A 20386-nucleotide genomic window follows, 5' to 3' on the forward strand; every position below is an offset into this window, starting at 1 on the left:
CCACCCCCTGCATGTATGTTGACTGCTATCAGTATGGTTTTAGATGTCTTTTACACCCTCTTCTTATCAGCAGGTTTAACAAATCAGCTAAATTCTGCAGGCTGGTCTCCGTCTTGTCCCAAAGAGAGCAGCAGCAGCAGCTCTGTTTGTTTTTTGGTTGGTGACAGCGCAGGAACATGTGGTCATGCAGCGGCCAATGCCGAGCCCAGAGCAGGCGATCAGTACTGTCAGACTATCAGGAGCAGCAGTGCTGGCACCGGAGAGGAACTCTGCCGTCCCCCTGCAAAGAGAAACCCCCCTAAAAGAGAGAGAGAGAGAGTGAGAGAGGGGGGATTTGGTTACAGAGCGGAGGATGAGGATGCAGTGGGAAGGGGATGTTGCAGAGGAGGCTGCAGGGAGGCAAAAACAAACAGGAGGACAGGCTGTGTGATCCAGGTCTCAAGATGTAGGAGCTGCATCAGAAGAGTCCTTGGTCAGAGTGTGTGTGTGTGTGTGAACGCACCATAACATCAGGGGACTTGTTGTATTTCAAGGATAGTGAAGGTGGAAAGGCGCAACCTGAGAAGCCCCCACCACCTCCACAGAGGATGACAAATTAGTCCTTATTCAGCAAGGAGCGAGAGCATCACTCTGAGGTTAGTGAAGTGCAAAGTCATACTGTCTCCACCTGATTCGAACGTGCTGTTCTTACTTAGTCCAGGTCTTCTTTAGCATGTGTTTTTCTCCTCTCCTCTGTGCAGCACTGTCATCTGTGATTTCCTCATGTTCTGCCACTTGTTATGGTAAACTATGGCTGTATTTAGTCAGTGTGTTGTTTGTGAATGTGCCTCCGTCCCAGCTGAACTGTCAGGGAAAAAGCGTGGTGATGAAGTGGGGCTTGTTGTCTCTTAATGTGATGTCGTTATCCAGGATCAGATGTTGTCCACGGCTCAGCAGATGCTGCAGGATAGCCGCTCCAAGATCGAGCTGATCCGACTGCAGATTATCAAAGTCACCCAGGCTGGCAGCAGCAGTGGGGGCGGCAGTATTGGCGGTGATGGTGGCAACCATAACGGTTCCACTAATAGAGGTCAGAGTCCTGGGCCAAGACTCCCAGAATGATGCACTGGTGGTGAAAAAGCACATTTGTTTTATACACATATTGTTTCGCTGTGTAAAATTAGGTATGTTACTAACATCTGAGCTCCTTCTAGAATGTAAATTATCTCGAAAGAGGCATGAAATTATCTTATCAAAGTGTGTCTGTCACCAGTAGCAACAGCAACAACATAACACGTCCTTGGCACAGTGTACAGGTTGTTGGTTACAGTCAGATTTTGTGAGCACAGAGGAGTAAGCTATCTCAATAAACTCTCAAACTCTCAATAATAGATAACATATTGGAATAATACAAATGAAATGCCATTCTTGGGCCAGAGTACAAGGTCTTTTAACCTTCAAAGCTCAAATCTACCAGTCATTACAAATTTGATGGGTTTCAGGCTGGAAACTGAGCTGTGAAAACTGTGAAAACCTCTGCATCTCGCAAAGACTCCCTGCAGATACCAAATGTATGATACTACATGGTCATTTATTTATTTGTATTTTTACTGTGCCAGGAAAAAACTTGATTCTCTTAAAAAATATATATAATTTGCTGTTTGTTTTTGCCTGTTTCTTTTGCAAACATTGCTGATCTTTATCTCGTTTCTTTCCTTCTGATATTAATCCAGAAATGTGATTTGAAAATGTTATGCTTTAATGAATGATTCAGTTCAATTAAAGGCAGTAGTGTTTGCATCCCTTTTGTTTGAGATCTATAAGTTGGTGCGCTGTAACAAGCTACAAAAACGGATTATTTTAGTTTTAGTTAAGTTCGAGGTTCCCCATAACAATCTAGAGGATGTTTCAAAAGCATTTCCTGTGAACAAGTACAATGTTTTGTTCAAAAGGTCAAGCTGAGCGATGCTAAGTAACAGGAGAACATTTCAGTTCACTTCACTTCAGAAATATCAGGGCTGGTATCAAAAACCCATATTGGTTGAACTGTGCTTCCTGCCAACTGTCATCTTTGTGGGTGTTATTTGTATAATCCCGAAAGTGAAACCACTCTGACGGCATTAATAGGGACAGAGAGTAATTGTGACATTTAATTCTAAACTGGGGACATGTGCCATTTGAAAACTCTCTAACAGACACTTACAAAAAGATTCCTGACTTTGAAGTAAGAGTTTGAAATACGAGACAAGTACCTTTACCTTGTTTCCTCTGCTCATGTTTCCTGTGCCTGACCCTTGACCTCCTTTCCTCTCATTGATTCCTTGTAATGTTGTGATCTATGGCAGGAAGTTGAACTCACTGTGAATCCAAGTGTCAGCTAAATGTAAAAAAGCATTGTTAAGCATGTTAATTAATTAGGGCAGAGTCCATGTTACACTCAGTGTCACTTGCTGCTTTGCTCACAGTTTTCAGAGATGCAGAGATCAGATCAGAATCAGAAAAAAAAAGATCGGCAAGACTACGAATTTTCACACTGTGTAAGAAATGCAAAAAATATTTCGAAATTAGCTTCACAATTTAGACTTTCCCCTATTTTCCATTCAAACGTGCAAAATACAGAAACCACATAACCATGTTTACATTTCAGATAATTATGTTTGATGATGGTCCCCCTTCAGGAAAATCCTTTTTTTTTTCTGTTTCTAAGGGACTCATTCAAGCTTTTCTGGAAAAGCAATGATGAAATGGATTAAAATTTTAAAGCTATACATTTATAAGTCAGTATTACCAAACCTCCCAGTGGCAAGAGAAAAAAGTAGGATTCTTTTTGTAATTTCACTTTTTAAAGCTTTTATACATTTGAAATAAGTGTCAGCTAAATTCCAGAAACATAAAAAAATGTAATGTTAAGACCTTTGCCTGGAGCACAGAGTGATTTTAGAGAAAAGAGCTCACTTGAGCTTTATAAATATTGATTGCAGGAATGAAAAGAGTTTCAGTGAAGATTTATGAGGATGTATCACTCATCTGAAATGATTTCCGTCATGCTGAAGTACCCTCTTTTCTCACAGGGATCTCTCCGGTCGCCATCAGTCCCTTGGATGCTCGTTTGGCCGAGTTGCAGCACCACATGCAGAGAGAGACGGATGCTTTGGTGCTGGCCAAAGATGTGGTGAAGCAGCTGGAAGGGATCTCCTCACTGGACCAGAAGGCACTGGCTGAGGTATGACTCAAAAATAAAGGGGTCTGCTTAGAAGTTGAGAAGTTATGAATCCCTGATAATCTGTTTTGAGGAACAAAACACATTTTTAGATTGGATCTCATACTCCATATTTCAAATCTGACTCATTTTCTGGCTTTTAAGGGTTAACTGAAAACATAAAATATGCAAAGAAAATAAAGTTTTATGTTGGGTTTTTGATCCTGTTTAGTTTTGGTCCGAGCAGCACGTTCACTGTGCCAAAGATTAGATAAAATCTCACATTTAATAAAAGCACAAAAGCAAAAATTCCAGTCTCTGTTAAAGTCCGTAGTTTGGAAAACATGTTTATGTTTGAAACGGGGCAACACAAACCGTATCCCAAAATACCAAGCGGCACTATGTTTAAAAAGACCAAACATAACAACACAATGTTTGTGTTCCCGTCAGGCTCAGTCCCGGGTGCAGGAGTCCTCCCAGAAGCTGGACCTTCTGCGGCTGTCCCTTGAGAAATGCCTGATGGAAAAGAACCAGGAGCCTCCACAGCAGCCTGCAGGGGAGGCAGACCCTTCAGAGGGACCGCCGTCTCCCCAGAACTCTAGACCTGGATGTCCCCTCTCCACATCCCCATCTATCTTCTCTATCAGACCTGCCTCCTTAACTGGTATGAACACAGACTGGTTAAATAATAATTCATTATTCATTTATTATAGAAACATTTGTCTTTATCTATGCAGCAGTATATATTTCACATTTCAGCGTGTTCAGCTTTGATATTTTTTATTTATATTCAATCTAATATGCAGCCATCCTCATCCTCTGGTATCATGGACGTCCAATGTCTGAACATGATTTACCATACGCTGACCGCTGGCAGTGGATAATCAGGACATGTAATCTGTTGGTTTTGGAGTGTTCAGTAGTAAGCCAGTCTCTCCCTGCACGAGGCAAAAAAAAGGCAAAAAAAGCCTTTTGATGATGTAATGAGGAGACAAATCCTGGAGTTGTTCTGCTGGCAGCAAATAATGTGAGCGAGTCTCAGGGCGGTGCAAACACTCGGGGTGATTTTCTGCTCCGCAGCTGTTAGTGCCACAGCGAAACGGAGAAAATGAGGATGTGAAACTTCAGTGTGCAGCTCCAGACAGCGCTGATTAGAGGCCTGAATCAGAGAGATTTATTCATGCTGACAAATGAAAGGTTTTATTTTGAAATGCTGCATTCACTTTGGTCAGCTGCCTTAACTAAGATTCACTCGGCACTAGAAACATGCATGGCTACATATGGAAGGGTTGAAGTGTTCAGTGAGAGCAGTGCACAAAATCACGTCCAGCTCCTCTGTTACTTTTACATTTGATGCCAACTTTCATTTAATTTGGTAGATGCTTATGTTGTGAAGTAAAATTAAAAAATTTAGTTTTTCTGTTTTTTTTTAAGGTAAACTTGAAATCAGGCTTCTTGGATGTGAAGATTTACTGAAACCTCTGACAGACCCAGAGCAGGAAAACTATCTGAGTCCCACTGAGGACAGTTCACCCTCTGCTCACAGGGCGGATGGACCTTCTGGTAAGTGGACATTTTGAAGTATTTAGTTTTGGGTTTTGTAGCTTTGGTTTTTTATCACTCAAGAGCAACAGAATCAACAATTTCAACAATAATCCACATAACACTAATCATAACAATAATCCTAACATTTTACACATCTGTAATTGTGATGATGTATGAAGAATATCTAGATAGAAATAGAAAAGGTGTTGTAATTTTTACATTTTCAGTTAATTCTTATTAATTGCCTGCATCTTTTGTTCTTCATTGATGAGTGAAGACTTCTCAGCTGTATGAAGTTATTTTGTTGTTTTGTTTACATGGACATACAGTTGTTACTTACAGATATTAATGTGTTGTAGACGATGAAATATACTTGTATAAAGGTTGATATAAAGGTTAATCTAATTTTACTGTCAGTGTGTTTATTGCATTTTATCATATTATATCCTCTGCCAGGGAAGTTTGAAGGAGACTATGTCATCTCAAAAACTCAATTGCCAAATGACACAACCTTTTACTTTCTATTTTAGTAAAACTGAACGAGAGATAACTGAAAGATAAATTATAAACAAGCATAAAGTGATTATAAATTTTCAGTTTTGGAACATTTACTGCTGTTTTCCTTTTTGGCTCAGCAGGAACAAACATTAAGATGAAAGTTTCAGGCTGTAATGTTATATTTAGCTCGTGTTCTTCTTAGCATATTGCTCTGAGCACTGATAAAGTAATTAAAGTGTTGTTAGGATCAAACTTGTTGGTTTTTGGGACAGTCTCAGTAATATGTTCTGTCTCACGGCAGAGATCGGTGCTGTGCTCAGGCTGGACGGACGATTGGTCGGCCGGACGCGGTGGGCAGCCGCCAGCAGACTGAGCTGGGATCAGACTTTCTGCATCCAGATGGAGCGGGTGAGTCCAGTCACAGACCTGCAGTCAGCCAGTTGGTCAGTGATTGTGTTTACATGAACACCAGTATCTCTGCTCTGACTCTTATCCTGGTTTTGATCATTCACAGGGTGTAATGAACCCTGGTTTTAAGCACATAGATTCTAACACTGTCTAGGTTTCTGATTTAGTGCAGGCATGTTTACACACATCATTTCTGACACCAAGAAAGAAGAACATGGACTGTCAGAATGAGCAGGAAAAACACGAACTAAACTGGCCACAGACAGAACTAACTGAATCACTAAATGACCCTTTTCACGAAGCAGACCGGAGTAAAAGGGGCTTGGCACTGGCTTCTCCAAGGCTCAGCCATCAGGATCTGCAACAACAAGGCATATATAGTGAGTTTGGCAGGGAAGGAAAATGATGCTGATCAATAAAAGCAAACTGTTGGCCATCAGTCCCTGCAGGTGGGATTCCTGCCAGCGGCAGATTTAGCACCCGGACAGTGGGTGTGATGGCTCAGGTGTCACAGGGAAGACCATGAGATGCATCTGATACGCCTGAACGGCTTGCAATTGGACTTTTGATTTTAGTTACACATCATATTTTGGTGTTATTGACAAACTACTTTGTAACTGGAGGTTTGATAGTGCACACAATAATCAGAAACCTGGATCAGGAGTTTACATGCCACAGTGTCCTGGTTTCTCAAAACCAGAATGAAACCTTAAATATTTTAAAAATACCACTTAGTCTGCCTTTCCTTGGGTTACCTGGCAATCCTGGATATCCAGGTCAGTTAGTCAGTTAGCTCTGGTTTTCCCAATCCAGCTGTAAGTGTATTCACGTGACAGACAGAGTTCTTAATTACAAGTCAATCACATACAAGTGAGAGGAGCAATTAATGAAACACAAGATGTAAAACTGGATTTACTCCAGATGTCTAATAAGATCTGGGATACTGTTTGAAACTTTGATCTTTTAATTGTTGGCTAACTGACTGACACACACTGAACAACAAATGCCATATAACTGCAGTCAGTAGGTTTTGCTCATGTCAATTACAGTGGCAAGTTTGTCATGTAGAAAGCTTAGGCAAAGCTTAAAAAACAATAGCTCCACCACAAATTTCCCATCATTAAACCCGCTTTGCTGCAGGCCAGCTTCCAGTATTTGTGAGTCATTTTTCATGTGCATTCTGATCCACACTGCCCACGTTCGAGCAGTCCTTCCTGTGTATTTACCTCCGTCCCCGAACATCCTGTTTCACCCTGAAATAAGCTGAATTACAGAGACGACACGCCATCGAAAAGCTGTCCTCTTCCCGCTTCTGACAGGTAAAAGAAAACACGATCAAAGTCTCCTTGTATGATGAATGTACAGGACTCCACCTCTGTGACATGGGTGCAGATACAAACAGCATCAGCAGCTTTCAGGCTGACACACATAGTACAGCAACCACAGGACATGACAGACTATACAAGGTCACCGTGCAGCACAGAGTCCACTGGAAACACGCACACACTCGACCTATGAAGAGTTATGTTCAAAGACGAGGCCTGTCTCCCACACCGTGGTTTCATGGCTGCAGCAGTGGACAGCAGAGGGAGCTGTTGTTCAGCGTGTTGTTCCACCCAGTGATGTGTTGTAGCCTCTGTGGATGTACTGCACTGGTGTAGTATTTTTGTAGTTCTGCGTGAGGCCAGCAGGTGTCTCCCTCAGACCTGCAGATAAACATACAAACCACAGCAAATGTACGGGAAGGTTACAGAGAGAGAAGAAGGTGCTGGTACGGGATTTCACTCAGTCACAGCTCAGCTCAAGCTTTAAAATCAGTCGAAGGATTTAGTTTCAGATTCTGCTGAGGTGGATTCCACCTGAGTGGAGCAAAAAAATTGAGAGGTTATTTACTTATTTATATTAAGTTTTGTGTTGAATATAAGCAATCCTGAGATCTTCTGCATAAAAGATGCAAGATATGTCTCACTCTAAGAAATGAGCTGCATTTATTGAATTGTTATGGATTGTTGTTTGTTGGAATATTGCAAAATCACCATAGGTTCAGTCACATTTCAGGTCCATATTCTCACGTTTGTCCATTGCTGCTTGTGGTCACTGATGGCGTGATTGTGCCGTCTGCTGTCGACCCTTCAATAGTCTCGAGAGCTGGAGGTCGGTGTCTTCGGACGGGACCGGAGGGCGATGTGTGCAGTCAAGTTCTTACGACTGGAGGAGATGATGGAAAACCCAAACCACAACCAGGGGCTAAGTCTGGAGCCACAGGGCCTCCTCTACGCCAAGGTACGCTCAGTGACCTGCCCGGTGTGTGGCAACAAAGGCCCTCTAAGGTCTGCTCAGGTGTTTGGAATGAGAAATAACTTTTAAACTTTTAACTTAAAGTTTACACACAAGCGAATGTACATAAAGAAAAAAAAACAAAACTCCTTTTCTGTTTTTTCCAGCTTCGATTCATTGATGCTGTTGTTGAGCGGCAGCCGAAACTGAGACGCCAGCGCTGTATTTTCACTAAAGAAAGAGGTACAGATGAACAACCAGCAGGATCAGCAGGTTTCACCTGTTGATTGAAGCGCACTGAAACATTATACAGTATTTAAATTCTTCACCTTCTCTTTTTTTCCCTTCCAGGGAAGAACTTCCTCAGAGCAGCCCAGATGAACATGAATTTTGCCACGTGGGGTCACCTGATGATGAGCATCCTCCCTCGCTACAGCTCCTTCTCCACCTTTAGCTCCTCCGTCTCCACGACCCCCGACCTCGTGGCCAACAGCACCCCACGTCCCACTGAGAAGGAGCCTCAGATCACCACTCCACTGCCAGGGTCAGAAATAATCTGAGCATCACATCTTGACCTAACGTAGTGTTAAACTGTGTTAAACAGTTATTATGATAGTTTGGCTTTTGGGTTTTATTTTATAACAAAGCATTACTCTCTAGCAGCTAAGTTGAACATCCCAGACCAACACACTATCGTGCCATGGAACAACAAATATTTTTTTACTCAAATACAGTTTTGAGACAGTTTCATTTGTGGCAGAATGAGGAAATAAATATTCAAGAATCTGAATTCTTCTTTCACCACTGGTCTTTGTGCGTCTGCAGCGAAGCTCCTGTAATCAGACTCAGCATCACTGAGGATCAGCCCTCTCCCACCAGCCTCAGCCAGGGAGACACCGTGCCGACCATCATCACTACAGAACACACAACATCGTCTGTGCCTGCGCTGCAAGAAAAACTGGTACATGATTATTGATCAACCTGCCATAAAGGACGTTTCATTAGATTTTGAATTTTCTATTTTCTTTTTTATTATTATTATTTTCTTTCACTTAAAAAACTCTTTTGAAAACTTCATTAAAACAGCTCAGGTGACTGTTTGACGATGGCAGTAACGAATGTAGTGGATCAGGTGGAAAACAGATGTGACTGTGAATCACTGTAGTAACCAAACAGTAAAATGTCCCAAACTTTTGTCTCGATTTGCAGTCGTCCATAAACAACACAGAGGGAAGTGAGGATCAGCCTGTATCTGCTCTGAAGTACACACACACACACACACACACATACACACATACACACATACACACACACACACACACACACACACACACATACACACACACACACACACACACACACACACACACACACACACACATACACACACACACACACACACACACACACACACACACACGTACACACTGACTCTGTCCTACAAACTGTAGGATCTGAGAAAGAAGCATGTTCTTTATTTTGTGTTTCCATCTTCTCACCAGGATGCACATGGAAGATTTCAGATATGTTTCAGTCCTGGGCCGAGGACACTTTGGGAAGGTAACAGTTTTAAAGCGTTTCACCTGAGCACGTCATGCTTGATCACACCTGCTGTGCTTGTCCTTAGCTGGTTGGTTGTGAATGTCTTCCGTCCAGGTCCTGCTGGCAGAGTTTAAGAAGACAGGAAAAATGTACGCCATCAAAGCCTTGAAGAAAAGAGACATTGTGACTCGTGATGAAGTGGACAGGTGTGTGAGAGGACAGGGGAAGCTTTAAAGGGTCAGTTTATCGAAATTACAAAAATACTAGATCTGCAGCTGAATCAGGGCGACTGACTCTGACAACAGGAAAGACCATCGCTGAACAGGGTTTAAACAGGTGGTCTAACACGCATGTCTTTATGCACTTCACCCAAAGACAGTCTTTCTTCTTTCTTAGAAATTAGCTCCAGTAATATTAATAGTACAGTATAATTGTGATGGGTCCTTCTTAACTGTAGGTCCAGGTCCGTGGAGCAACTGGGCATTTTAAAGGACAGGAGAACTGAATTATGTTCTAAGTACTTTTCTAAATACTGGGACGGATCTGTGAAATATGAAAAACACTGAGTAACCCGTGTTATTCTGCAGTCTTATGAGTGAGAAGAGGATCTTTGAGATGATCAACGCGTCCAGACATCCGTTCCTCGTAAACCTCCACGGCTGCTTCCAGACCAGCGACCACGTGTGCTTCGTCATGGAGTATTTACCAGGCGGCGACCTCATGATCCACATCCACAACGACGTCTTCACTGAGGCCCAGACCAGGTCTGTATGTCCTCCTGTGATCCTGTGGAGCCTGTGGTCTTCCTCTGTGTCCAAAGGAGATTACAGAAAAGATTTTTCGTGTTTGTTTTCTTCTTTCTACAGGTATTTAAGTGGCTCTGCAGGATCTGGATCATATTCAGCATAATAATCCATAATCTGATTTTTTGTGTACAGGTTTTATTCAGCGTGTGTCCTGCTGGGTTTAGAGTTTCTGCATCTGAATAAAATCATCTATCGGTGAGTGTGCACCTGACAGAGTGACCGTGTCATGTTACTGCAAACGAAGTATAAATACTCTTCCTTTATGTTTCACGCAGAGATCTGAAGCTGGACAACCTGTTAATGGATGCAGATGGATTTGTGAAAATCACAGACTTTGGACTTTGTAAAGAAGGTGATTTGATTTGATTTGATTTAGCAAACAGTCTGTACATCAGCTGACTCCTCTGCTTTCTCCTACCTGTTGAGTTTTTATGTGATTGACTCCAAACTAAAATATGTGAAAGTGATCAGCCATCATCTCACTCACATCTCTTCTTGGGTCGTTTCCGTTGTATTCCGGCAGGGATGGGTCACGGAGATCGGACCTCGACTTTCTGTGGGACTCCCGAGTTTCTGGCCCCTGAGGTCCTGACAGACGACAACTACACCCGGGCAGTGGACTGGTGGGGGATGGGCGTCCTCATCTACGAGATGCTCGTGGGAGAGGTTGTTATCATGGAATCAGTTCTGTGTGTGACAGTTAGAGTTTTTCAAACGCGTCAGGTATCAAAGCAAAATGCCAAATCCCAAATATCCCAGACTTAAATCACTAACTCTGCGTCTTTCTGTCCTCCTGCTAGTCTCCGTTCCCTGGTGAGGATGAGGAGGAGGTGTTTGACAGCATCGTCAATGACGATGTGCAGTATCCTACTTCTCTTCCTCCTGATGCCGTCTCCATCATCCAGAAGGTAAAAGCCTCTGACCCTCGCCTGCTGCTCTGAGCTCTGAATGCTACATTTATAAGCAGTAGATGTCTGGGCATTTATATGAGGGTATTTTATCAAATACAGAAATAAACACTTACATATGCTTTTAACAATATTATAGTTACATGTTTTTAATAGTGTTTGTAAATGCTACGTGGGGGGAATCAAAGCGTAGTTTTACCAGTTGGAGAAAATGATTGTAAGCTCAGTTGAGTTCAGGCTGTTCTCTGAACAAGCCACAGAAACAGACTGTGACCATGTGTCTGCAGCTGCTGAAGAAGAATCCGGTGAAGAGGCTCGGAGCTGGAGAGAGGGACGCAAACGAGGTCAAAGGAGAGAAATTCTTTGAGGTAAATCACTGCCCATCACTTTCTTCTTTAACGCTCTGTACTCTTTAAATGAATGTTTAACTCTTAAACCTCTTTGAAGTTTAAAATGTTAAAGTGCTTATCCATCACTTCTGATTCAGCTCAATGAGGCATTGATTTGTATTGATTAGGCAGCGACTCAACCAAAACACATCACAGCTGTGATAAAGACTTTGGGTCATTCCTCTGGATTATTGGTTGCATGCTGTTTTTGAATATTGTAGTTTTAATGATTCATTTGTGGCTACAATTTACTGATAGAGAGTTTTTAAGTTGGATTTTACAGAGACTCAAACTGTGAAAATGGAAAAAAGCACAGAAACACCTGAAAACAGCTGAAAATTCAGTGTGAACAAGATGAAAAAGATGAAATTTCAAAATTTGTTTGTCCACTACGTCAAACCTTGTCCTGCAGACCATCGACTGGGAGGCCCTGCTGGCCAAGAAAGTAAAACCTCCGTTCCTGCCGTCAGTCAGAGAGTCCGTGGATGTCAGCAACTTCGACAGCGAGTTCACGCGGCTCCAGCCAATCCTGTCCCCGCCCTGCAAACCCTTCAGCCTCTCTGCGGAGCAGCAGGAAGCCTTCGCAGACTTCGACTTCTGCGCTTTACACGGATGAAAGACAAGCTGAAAAGACCAGGGAGGGAAATCACCACCAGACAAACACACTGGTTTTGTGGTGGCTGGGAAGTTTGTCCACTTCTTTGTCCACCTTAGCAGGTAACCATCTGTCTTCGTTTATGTATAATCAGCCCCCCCCCCCATTGGCATATAAATATAGTGTCTATCCACTTTATTTATCTTTATTTTATGTTTTGGATACAAACATTAAAGGGACAATAATCAGCGAGTGAACAGTTGCATTTCCAGGAACATTGATAGGACTTTTTACAGCTTTGGTCTTTGGTCTGGTCCTGTGTTAGCTGATTAATCAATCAATTGGCATAAGATCCATCAGTGACATCACAGCCACAGACGTGAGCATTTTGCTGCTTTGCATCATTTTCACTCTAACACTTTTTACAGCTGTCGGTCTGAGCCCTTTCTAAAGGCCTCACTTTGGAAACGACCATCAGGTGTCACAACGTTGACAGACTAAATTTATCCTTATATTAACATGTGAAGCAAACTGTGTGACGTGCTGTTGGGAAAGGCTCTGTTCCAAGCCTCCAGCATGTTTTTAGTTATTAGAGTTGTCACAGTGATCAGTGAGGTTCTGAATGAGGTTTTCTTACTTGTGGAACAGAACCTGGAAGTTCCACTTTCACTTCAGCTCTCTGTTCGTTTTCTTGCCGAGAATTCGATGAGAAGATTCATGCCGCTCCGACGTCGGGCTGACAGGCTGTGGTTTCACAGGGCCTCGCTGTCTCTGCTCGACCGCATCACGGCCGGGTGCACTCACATCCTGCTTCCTGCATTTAACTTCGCAAGAAAAAGAATAAGCATATTTCAGAAAACGTCAAACCAATCATTAGATAATTAGCTATTATCAGTCAACGTCCTTTCAGTCTATGATCACTTTGTCCTCCACAGCAGTAAAAACCTCACTGACCTGCCACAGAGTTTCCCTCCCTGCTCTTGAGTCAGGACGCTACGGTCGATCCCATGGCTGATTCCGCTGACTGTTGTCATTTCGACAGCCGATCGTCGATCAAACATCCAGGCAGCAGCTTTTCTGTTTTTCAACAGAGCAAAGAAAGTGACTGCAGCCCTTTATATTCTCTGTGGAGAGTCCAACTTTGCTCTGACTGTTCCTTCGCTCTGTCAACCTGCAGCAGTAAAACTCACCTGCTCCTGCTGTTAGAGCTTATTTATGAGATTTGTTCAGGTGAGATGTTGCACAGGCGACAGAGGCAGACACAGGATGCTTGAGGAGTTTCTAACGTTATCACCTCTTCCTTCCACATCTTTAATTTCAGTTCTGCAGTTCCGGATAATTTGCGATGTGCCAGTTAAGTTCAGGGGGTTTACAAAGCAGTACAAACAATCTTAAAATTCCAGAGAGTTCCAGTGATGGAAGTGCAGAGGACAGACTGGGTGATGACTGCCGTGCTCCTCTGAAGGTTAACACATAATGCTGACTCATGCTCAGTCTCTGCTGTGAACCGGTGTCGGCTGGCTCAGTTACATCAGGTGCATCAGTCACAAACGGCATAATTATGTAATGTGTTAAGAGGAAATGTCTCACGAATCATGTCGACAGATGATCACATAGGAAAACCACAGTGGCACGAAGAGGAACATCAAACTGCCACAGCAACAACAACACTGGCTGAAAGATACTGGATGGAAAATTTCCCTGATCAAACCAGTGTCCTGAAAATGACTGAATTAAATCAATGCCTCTGATAGACTCATCCAAATCATTATCTCACCTGTTTTTATTTTCATTTAGTCCACGAAACATAAAAAAGCAGAACATCTTCAGACGTTTTGTTTTGTTTGACTGAAAAAACAAATCCTCTAATTTTTATGTTTACAAAGAGAAGCAGGAAATCTTCTCATTTTAAAGGCTGGAAGGTTTAAAAAAAAAAAAACTTTCTATCGACAATTAATCGACTGATCGTTTCTGGTCTAAATTATTTCTGATCAGTTAAAAAGCAGCATGATGGTGACGTTTAGCCTCCTGAAGCGTCCTGTGTGTCGGAGACAGATGCAGCTTGCTCTGTGGCCTTTGCTTATTATGTTGATTTACAGTATTTATCCTTCAGAGACAGTATGTGCTGCCGTTTCTATGCATCACTGTGACAGGCTTCGCCCACTGCCTTGACCAAACAAATGAAACAAGCTAACCCGGTTTCTGGTTACAAGTCTTTTCTAAAAAAAAAAAAAAAAAAAAGTTAAATCCAACATGGAAATGTTTCACGTATTTGTCAAATCATTCCCTCGTAGCAAAGACGCATTCACATATCAGTCTCCTGCGGACAAACTGTTTTCTGTTACAGCAGTAGAAGTGCATGGCACCGTGGTGAAGTTGTGCACTAGAAATCCTGTAATCGCTAGCAGTATAAAGGAAGCCATAGAAAATCTAATATAGCCATAATAGTAAGAAAATATCTGTATTTTGAATTTAGCAAATCATATTCTGTGATACTGAGCTAATGATGTCAGTGCAATAAACAAAGAGGAGGAAGAGGAGGAGGAGGAAGAGGAGGAGGAGTGGCAGGGACAAAGCTGGACGATACACTCCCTGATTCTGTTCTGTTCACCAAAAAAATCCAAAAATCATCATTAGTATCTGCCAGAGTTTTTTAAGCTCTGATGGATACTGACGTCAGGTTATGAACGATTCTTCACCAACCTGCTGAATCATTCTTTCTGCAGAGGTCTCTCTCTCTCTCGGAAATTTAATTTATATATAAACACCAGATCATTTTGAAGAAACCTTGAGGAAGGTTTCCAGAAATGATCTGGGGGGGTGAGTATCAGTGGTTGCGGGGTAACTGCGGGGGAGGTGTGTGGTGCTCAGCATCTGAAAGCAGTTTCAGTCTCCTGAAGACCAGTGTGCTGATCCATGCTGTCCATGTGTCCTGCTGACGTGTCCCTGAGGAAGACACCGAACCCTCCACCTGCTCTGCATAAGACAGTCAGCTAAATTAGTCAAATGTAACAGGACAAACAAGCGGCGTTGATTTAGCTGTTGTAGCACTTTAAGTTCATGCTGCTGAATATTACATGTTACGTGTCAGTACTGTATTTATGTATTTATGTATGTGAAGCGTCCTGACCAGGAACATCAATGTGTACAGATGTACTCTATAACAACATGCATATGTCATCAGTGTTTTAATGTACTCTTGTTGTCAATAAATACAAACAGAACGAACACAGTAAAAAAAACAGTGTAAAATATTTGGCTCTGTCACAGTTAAATAATCACTTCAGTGTTAGAGCACATCAGACCAGTGGCACGAGACATGAACTGCAGCACGTACACAGTGACACAGCGCACTGCACACAGTAAAGGCCCTCAGTGTTAAAGTGTGGGGCCCACTTATTCCTGTTCTGCTTATAAATGTTAAATTAGGAGACTTAAAGAGTTTTCTTCTTTAAACAAAACAACCTGAAAGTGCAGATTTCTGTGTTTGTGGCCTTAACGATCACCACATAATATCAGTGGTCAGTCGTGTTGCCACAGTTGCTCTGAGTCCAGTGATACTGGAGACGCACTGGAGTCAGAAAAGGGTCTGTAGTCAGTACGAATGTGGTGGAAAAAAAAAAAATCCAGAGATTTAAAATAAATATTTAAGAATTATACACGAGATAAAAGCCATTTGTGAAACCACATTTTTTTTGTCTGTAAGATGGTGGCTCTTCAGGAAAAGTCCCCAAAGTCATCGAGACTCACCCTCTGAGGACCATGAACGTCAGTGTAAAATTCTGTGCCGACCCCTCTGGTACCCGTGGAGATATTTCTGGACCAAAGTGACCAACCATCACCATGTCTCCAGTACTTTCATCTGTGGTTGTCCTGAATACAGATTAGTACCAAAGTTGTTCCCCTGCAAACAATTTATCCGTTAAAGTTAAAAACAAAAGTCAAAAGGAGCCTGGAGTTCGTGTGGCAGCAGTCTCCCTGAGGTTAGACTGGATTTGGGCTGTTTCTGTGGTAGACCTGCTCCCACACCACCGTCCTGCAGATGCAGAAGAAATCCCACAGGTTGCAGAAGACTCCGCGGTCGAACGGGTTCTCCTCGTCTCCGCAGGTCTTCAGGTACGAGATCCTGTGCCGCGACATGAACTCCCAGGTGGTGCAGTTGATGGAGACCAGGTAGAGGTGGCAGCCCAGCAGCAGCACCACCACCACGGAGAAAACCCCGACAACGCCCAGGGCCGCCAGCAGGAACCCGTTCACTCTGAACCACAGCTCCCACGTGACTCTGGGTGAAACGCCAGACCTGAAAGATTTACACACTGACGTTAAGTTATGAAAGAATTAGAGTAACTTTGACAGAAATATGTTTTCTCTTTTCTGTTAATCATCTCGAGACCCTTCAAATCCATCTTGCAACTCCTTGTTGTGACCTCAGTCTCTTGTCTTAACGCCTCTCATATGTCTCTGATTGAAATTTAATCCAGTGAGCTGAGAGATGTGTGAACAACTAAACCTTCAGTTTACTGCAGGCTTCATCGTTAGCCTTCAGCTCCCAGGCTGCAGAATCGATCCCTACCATGAGAAACACTTGAACTTTGTAAGTGAACTTGAGCAACACATTAAAGCCCCTGTTTGTCAAATGTAAACAGAGAGCGATCTGTTTTATTGGTGTTCTCAAAATCTCAGATGTTACCTAATTTGACCAAATGTCGTAGAGATAATGTCAAAAGGTCATAACTGTTCCCTCAGACTGAGGCTACATCAGGACGTTTATGTGAGAGACCACGGGCGCAGCAGCGTTCGGTGGACGTACAGAGCGATGTGCAGGGCCCACAGCAGAGCCAGCAGCTGCACCAGCAGGTAGACGACGAACCAGCGGTGGTTCCTCTCTCCCACACAGTTCTCGATCCACGGACAGTGGTGGTCGAAGCGGCGGACGCAGTGTTTACACGTCTGACAATGCTTCGCTCTCATTGGCTGCTGCATGACAAAGAAAGAGAGAGGCGGGAAAAATTTTACCTTCTCATCAGTTCCTGACCCGTATTTATCAAACTGCTACAAGTTCAATTTTGGACTTAAGTTAAATATAAAAGTAAAAATCCTTCATTTCTACTCTCACTCACAAACCGCAGCAAAAATTATCAATTTATCACTAATAATCAAACATCTTTGACCTAAAAACTATCTGATAATAAAAACCTACATTTAAATGACTCATGGAGAGACAATAACCTATTATGTATTTTTTACAGCCAGTTAAAACACGACTGATTGCACTGATCTGAATCACCTCACAACCTGGAGATAAGATGTTCCATCACAGTGAACATGTGGTCTGATTGTGTAATGGCCAAAGCTGCATCACTGTTTTAAATCACTGCTACGAGAAAATAATAAAAACTCGTTTCAACGTTGTTTGAAACATAAATTCAAACACAACGAGAGAAAATCTGCTTCCGAGTATTAACTGATACAAATATGTGACTGTACACACTTCCTGAGACAGCGAGTGTGTTCATGACAAGACACTGATGAACACACCCACACACAGCGTGAGCTCAGCTGGTTACCTGCAGCAGGCAGTATCCGCAGCGCCGCAGTCGAGGGGTCGAAGCCTGAGGAATCATCGACTCCATTTCTTCATTTGAACCCTGGACGCCCTGCGCAACACAGGCTGATGTGGGTCACACATGCACACACAGATACGCACACACACTGTGTGTGTGCACTGCGACCTTTACTTAGAGGACTGTACACCACAGAGAGACAGTCATTCTACAGATTGCTTCAACTTGGGGATTTATACAGAAAAGAAATCAAAGCACGTCCCTGAATCTTCTGATCCTTCCTCTGAAGGAAAAGGAAGTGACAGATGTTTGGTTAGAAAATCTCTCGCTTAGTTATTATAAAATAATCCTTCTTGAGACAATGAAGGATTATTATAGACGTTACACATCATTACATCGACTGTTTCAGTCCATTTATCAATCAAACACACCTTACATCACAGCTGACCCTCCTCTACGACACAGTATAGGCTTCCTGATTAATTCATTCCCTCTTGGCAGCTGCTGTTTCCCATCAATCTCTGAGAAAATCGACTTCCACAGACTTGAACCCTGTGATAAGGCGTCGGGAAGTTTCAGAGCACCAGACAGAATTTCCTGTCTGGTATTTTTGTTGAAGTTGCATTAGTATTGCATTAGTGGCCTTATTATTGCATAGTCGTGTAGCTGAAAGTACAAACAGATTTTTTTTCTGTTGGGGAAAGCTCCAGAATTCGAGGCCTGAGAGGGAGCTGCTGAGAAGCGAGCGCTGCAGGGCTGCAACTAACAATTATTCTCATTATCGATATCAATCAACCTGCTGATTAACTGATTAAATGTACTCAGTAAATAAACAACAAAATAAACATTTTTCATTCCACCTGCGTCTGCTTGGTTTCAGCAACGTGGGCTTTGTTAGTGCATCTTACCTTGACAGTGTCAGTAAGAACGAAGCCAGGGTCCATTAAAGAAACTGCAAAGTATAACAGCACAGAGAGCGCGACCAGGAGGAAGAACACAAGCGGCAGCAGCAGCTCTCCTCGCTCCTCACACTTCCGCAAATCTACACACACAACAGAGCTCAGCTTTTCAATCCAAATACGTTTCAACTGTAGATCTAACCCACGGCTGGGTGATATGATACAGTCCAGGTAGGTGCTGCACAAGTCTGAAAAAATAATACTGATAGCATCAAATGAAAGGTGCTATTCCATTATGGAAAATGTAGGATCCAGTGTTTTGGAGCTTAAAACATACCACATATTAAAAGTTGGGGTATCTGGGCCTCTGCTGCTACAGCTTAGACAATCCTTTATTTTTATTTCTGTCTCTTCTGAGTCCCCCACCTTTACGGAAGCACAATACTAACTCACGTCCTTTATTTAACCAGGTGAAAGTGTGGTATAGTTCACTTATCAGCTGGAATAATCTATTTTGAGCCAGTTCTCAGCCTCTTGGAGCTTTGAACGATTATTTAAAAGAAAACATCTGAGTACATCTGAAATGAAAACAGGGCTCCGTCTGCTTTTTGTGAGGAGCCACAAGCTTAAAAGTTTGGGAAGCATTGATTATCATGTCTGTTTTTATGTGAACATTTAATGTGTGTAGTAAACAGTAAATAAATTTCCCTCTGAAATGCAGCAGTATAAAACATAAGCATTCAAGTGACACACATGTACCTCGTGATTATATCTGTATTAAGTTAGTTCCCACCTCTGGGCCCAGGTGAGCCGCCCTCCCTCCCCGGCACTAACAGGTAAAAAGTTGGACCAGTTTGAATGAACTTACCGGTGTCGTGCAGGAACAGTATGAGGGTTATGACCCAGGTTAGCAGGGTGTGTGTGGCCCGAACTAGAAATCCGGTCCGAAACATGCTCTGCACCATTTTTACTAACGTTACTAATATTAACGATATCTTTCATTAGCACCGCTGCTAACTGTTCGTTAGCGGTGTTTTAACAACATAGCGAGAGTGGTTTCGACTATAAAACAAACTTTTGACTATTTTAGGAGATACATGAGGGTTTTAGAAAGTAATTGCGCGACTAGTTAGAGTAGTAAAAGCGCATTTCAGGTGTTTTTCTCTGGTTTTACTCGGTCGCTCCTGCGGTGGCTCCCTCTTTGTATTGATACGGGAGGCAGCGTGGGACAAACTGTGCGAACTGAAAACCTGCGCGAAAAAGTCAAACGAGTTAAAATGTTGAGATCCTGCGTTAACTCCTGTTTCTGACTGATCCCAGATCAGCGAACTGCGTAAACACGGTATTTAGGCAGTTCGCTGAAATATTAATTGAAATATCTTCACTGAACTGTAACTGACTTATAACTTAGCCATTTTGTCATTTCCTCTGAACTCTGCAGTGACCTAACTTTATCGCTGCACAGAACCAGTTTCTAAAAACTTCCGGAAGCTTCTTGGAAGAGCTGTAACTGCTCTGACTCTCCAGAAAATTAATGTTTCACTTGTTTTAAGTAAAACATTTAAATCTTAAGTATTAAACGAAAACCCTTGCTCTGTTTGAGATATCCAGGTCTGTAATTTCTGCCTCCACATTTTTTGAGACAGAAATAACTATTAGAACTTCTACAGATGTCCCTATGGAACAACTGTGGATCTCCCAGAGAAACAGGGACGCTGTTTTGGTTTCTGTTTAGTTTGTAATGAAATGTAATGCTTAAGTGCTGAGCACCACAAAT

At 42.5% G+C, this 20386-nt stretch overlaps 2 protein-coding genes and 2 long non-coding RNA genes across 7 annotated transcripts; 1 reads left to right on the top strand and 3 right to left on the bottom strand.

Annotated features, from left to right (window-relative positions):
- Nucleotides 1–915: 915 nt before the first annotated feature.
- LOC121184363 (serine/threonine-protein kinase N2-like) lies at nucleotides 916–12434 on the top strand. Its single transcript, XM_041041993.1, has 19 exons — nucleotides 916–1069; nucleotides 3051–3202; nucleotides 3629–3842; nucleotides 4613–4741; nucleotides 5523–5629; nucleotides 7769–7912; nucleotides 8074–8149; nucleotides 8258–8450; nucleotides 8732–8867; nucleotides 9116–9168; nucleotides 9409–9466; nucleotides 9563–9654; nucleotides 10036–10212; nucleotides 10387–10449; nucleotides 10530–10606; nucleotides 10778–10920; nucleotides 11055–11162; nucleotides 11450–11530; nucleotides 11964–12434. The coding sequence occupies exons 1-19, from the start codon at nucleotides 916–918 to the stop codon at nucleotides 12165–12167; spliced, it is 2361 nt and encodes a 786-aa protein (XP_040897927.1). The 3' UTR covers nucleotides 12168–12434.
- On the bottom strand, nucleotides 6455–9220 carry LOC121184368. Of its 2 annotated transcripts, none has more exons than XR_005894292.1 (3): nucleotides 8709–9220; nucleotides 7702–8442; nucleotides 6455–7335 (listed from the first exon to the last, which is right to left on the bottom strand). It is a non-coding gene; the product is annotated as an uncharacterized LOC121184368 (long non-coding RNA). The 2 variants fall into 2 exon arrangements; XR_005894291.1 differs by lacking the exon at nucleotides 8709–9220 and having other exon boundaries at nucleotides 7702–8137; nucleotides 8236–8352.
- Nucleotides 10159–13666, bottom strand: LOC121184367. Of its 2 annotated transcripts, XR_005894290.1 has the most exons (8): nucleotides 13337–13666; nucleotides 13101–13223; nucleotides 12784–12970; nucleotides 11952–12175; nucleotides 11362–11483; nucleotides 11029–11205; nucleotides 10742–10941; nucleotides 10159–10256 (listed from the first exon to the last, which is right to left on the bottom strand). It is a non-coding gene; the product is annotated as an uncharacterized LOC121184367 (long non-coding RNA). The 2 variants fall into 2 exon arrangements; XR_005894289.1 differs by having other exon boundaries at nucleotides 13101–13666.
- Nucleotides 13667–15317: 1651 nt separating this feature from the next.
- LOC121184364 (palmitoyltransferase ZDHHC12-B-like) lies at nucleotides 15318–20032 on the bottom strand. Of its 2 annotated transcripts, none has more exons than XM_041041995.1 (5): nucleotides 19478–20032; nucleotides 18619–18752; nucleotides 17714–17803; nucleotides 16957–17120; nucleotides 15318–16446 (listed from the first exon to the last, which is right to left on the bottom strand). In XM_041041995.1, exons 1-5 carry the CDS (start codon nucleotides 19572–19574, stop codon nucleotides 16131–16133), a joined length of 801 nt encoding a protein of 266 aa, XP_040897929.1. In that variant the 5' UTR covers nucleotides 19575–20032; the 3' UTR covers nucleotides 15318–16130. The 2 variants fall into 2 exon arrangements, with proteins under 2 accessions (XP_040897929.1, XP_040897928.1); XM_041041994.1 differs by having other exon boundaries at nucleotides 16957–17123.
- Between the last annotated feature and the right edge of the window lie 354 nt (nucleotides 20033–20386).

This window comes from Toxotes jaculatrix, chromosome 7 (genome assembly GCF_017976425.1).
Source record: "Toxotes jaculatrix isolate fToxJac2 chromosome 7, fToxJac2.pri, whole genome shotgun sequence".
NCBI classification, from domain to species: domain Eukaryota; kingdom Metazoa; phylum Chordata; class Actinopteri; family Toxotidae; genus Toxotes; species Toxotes jaculatrix.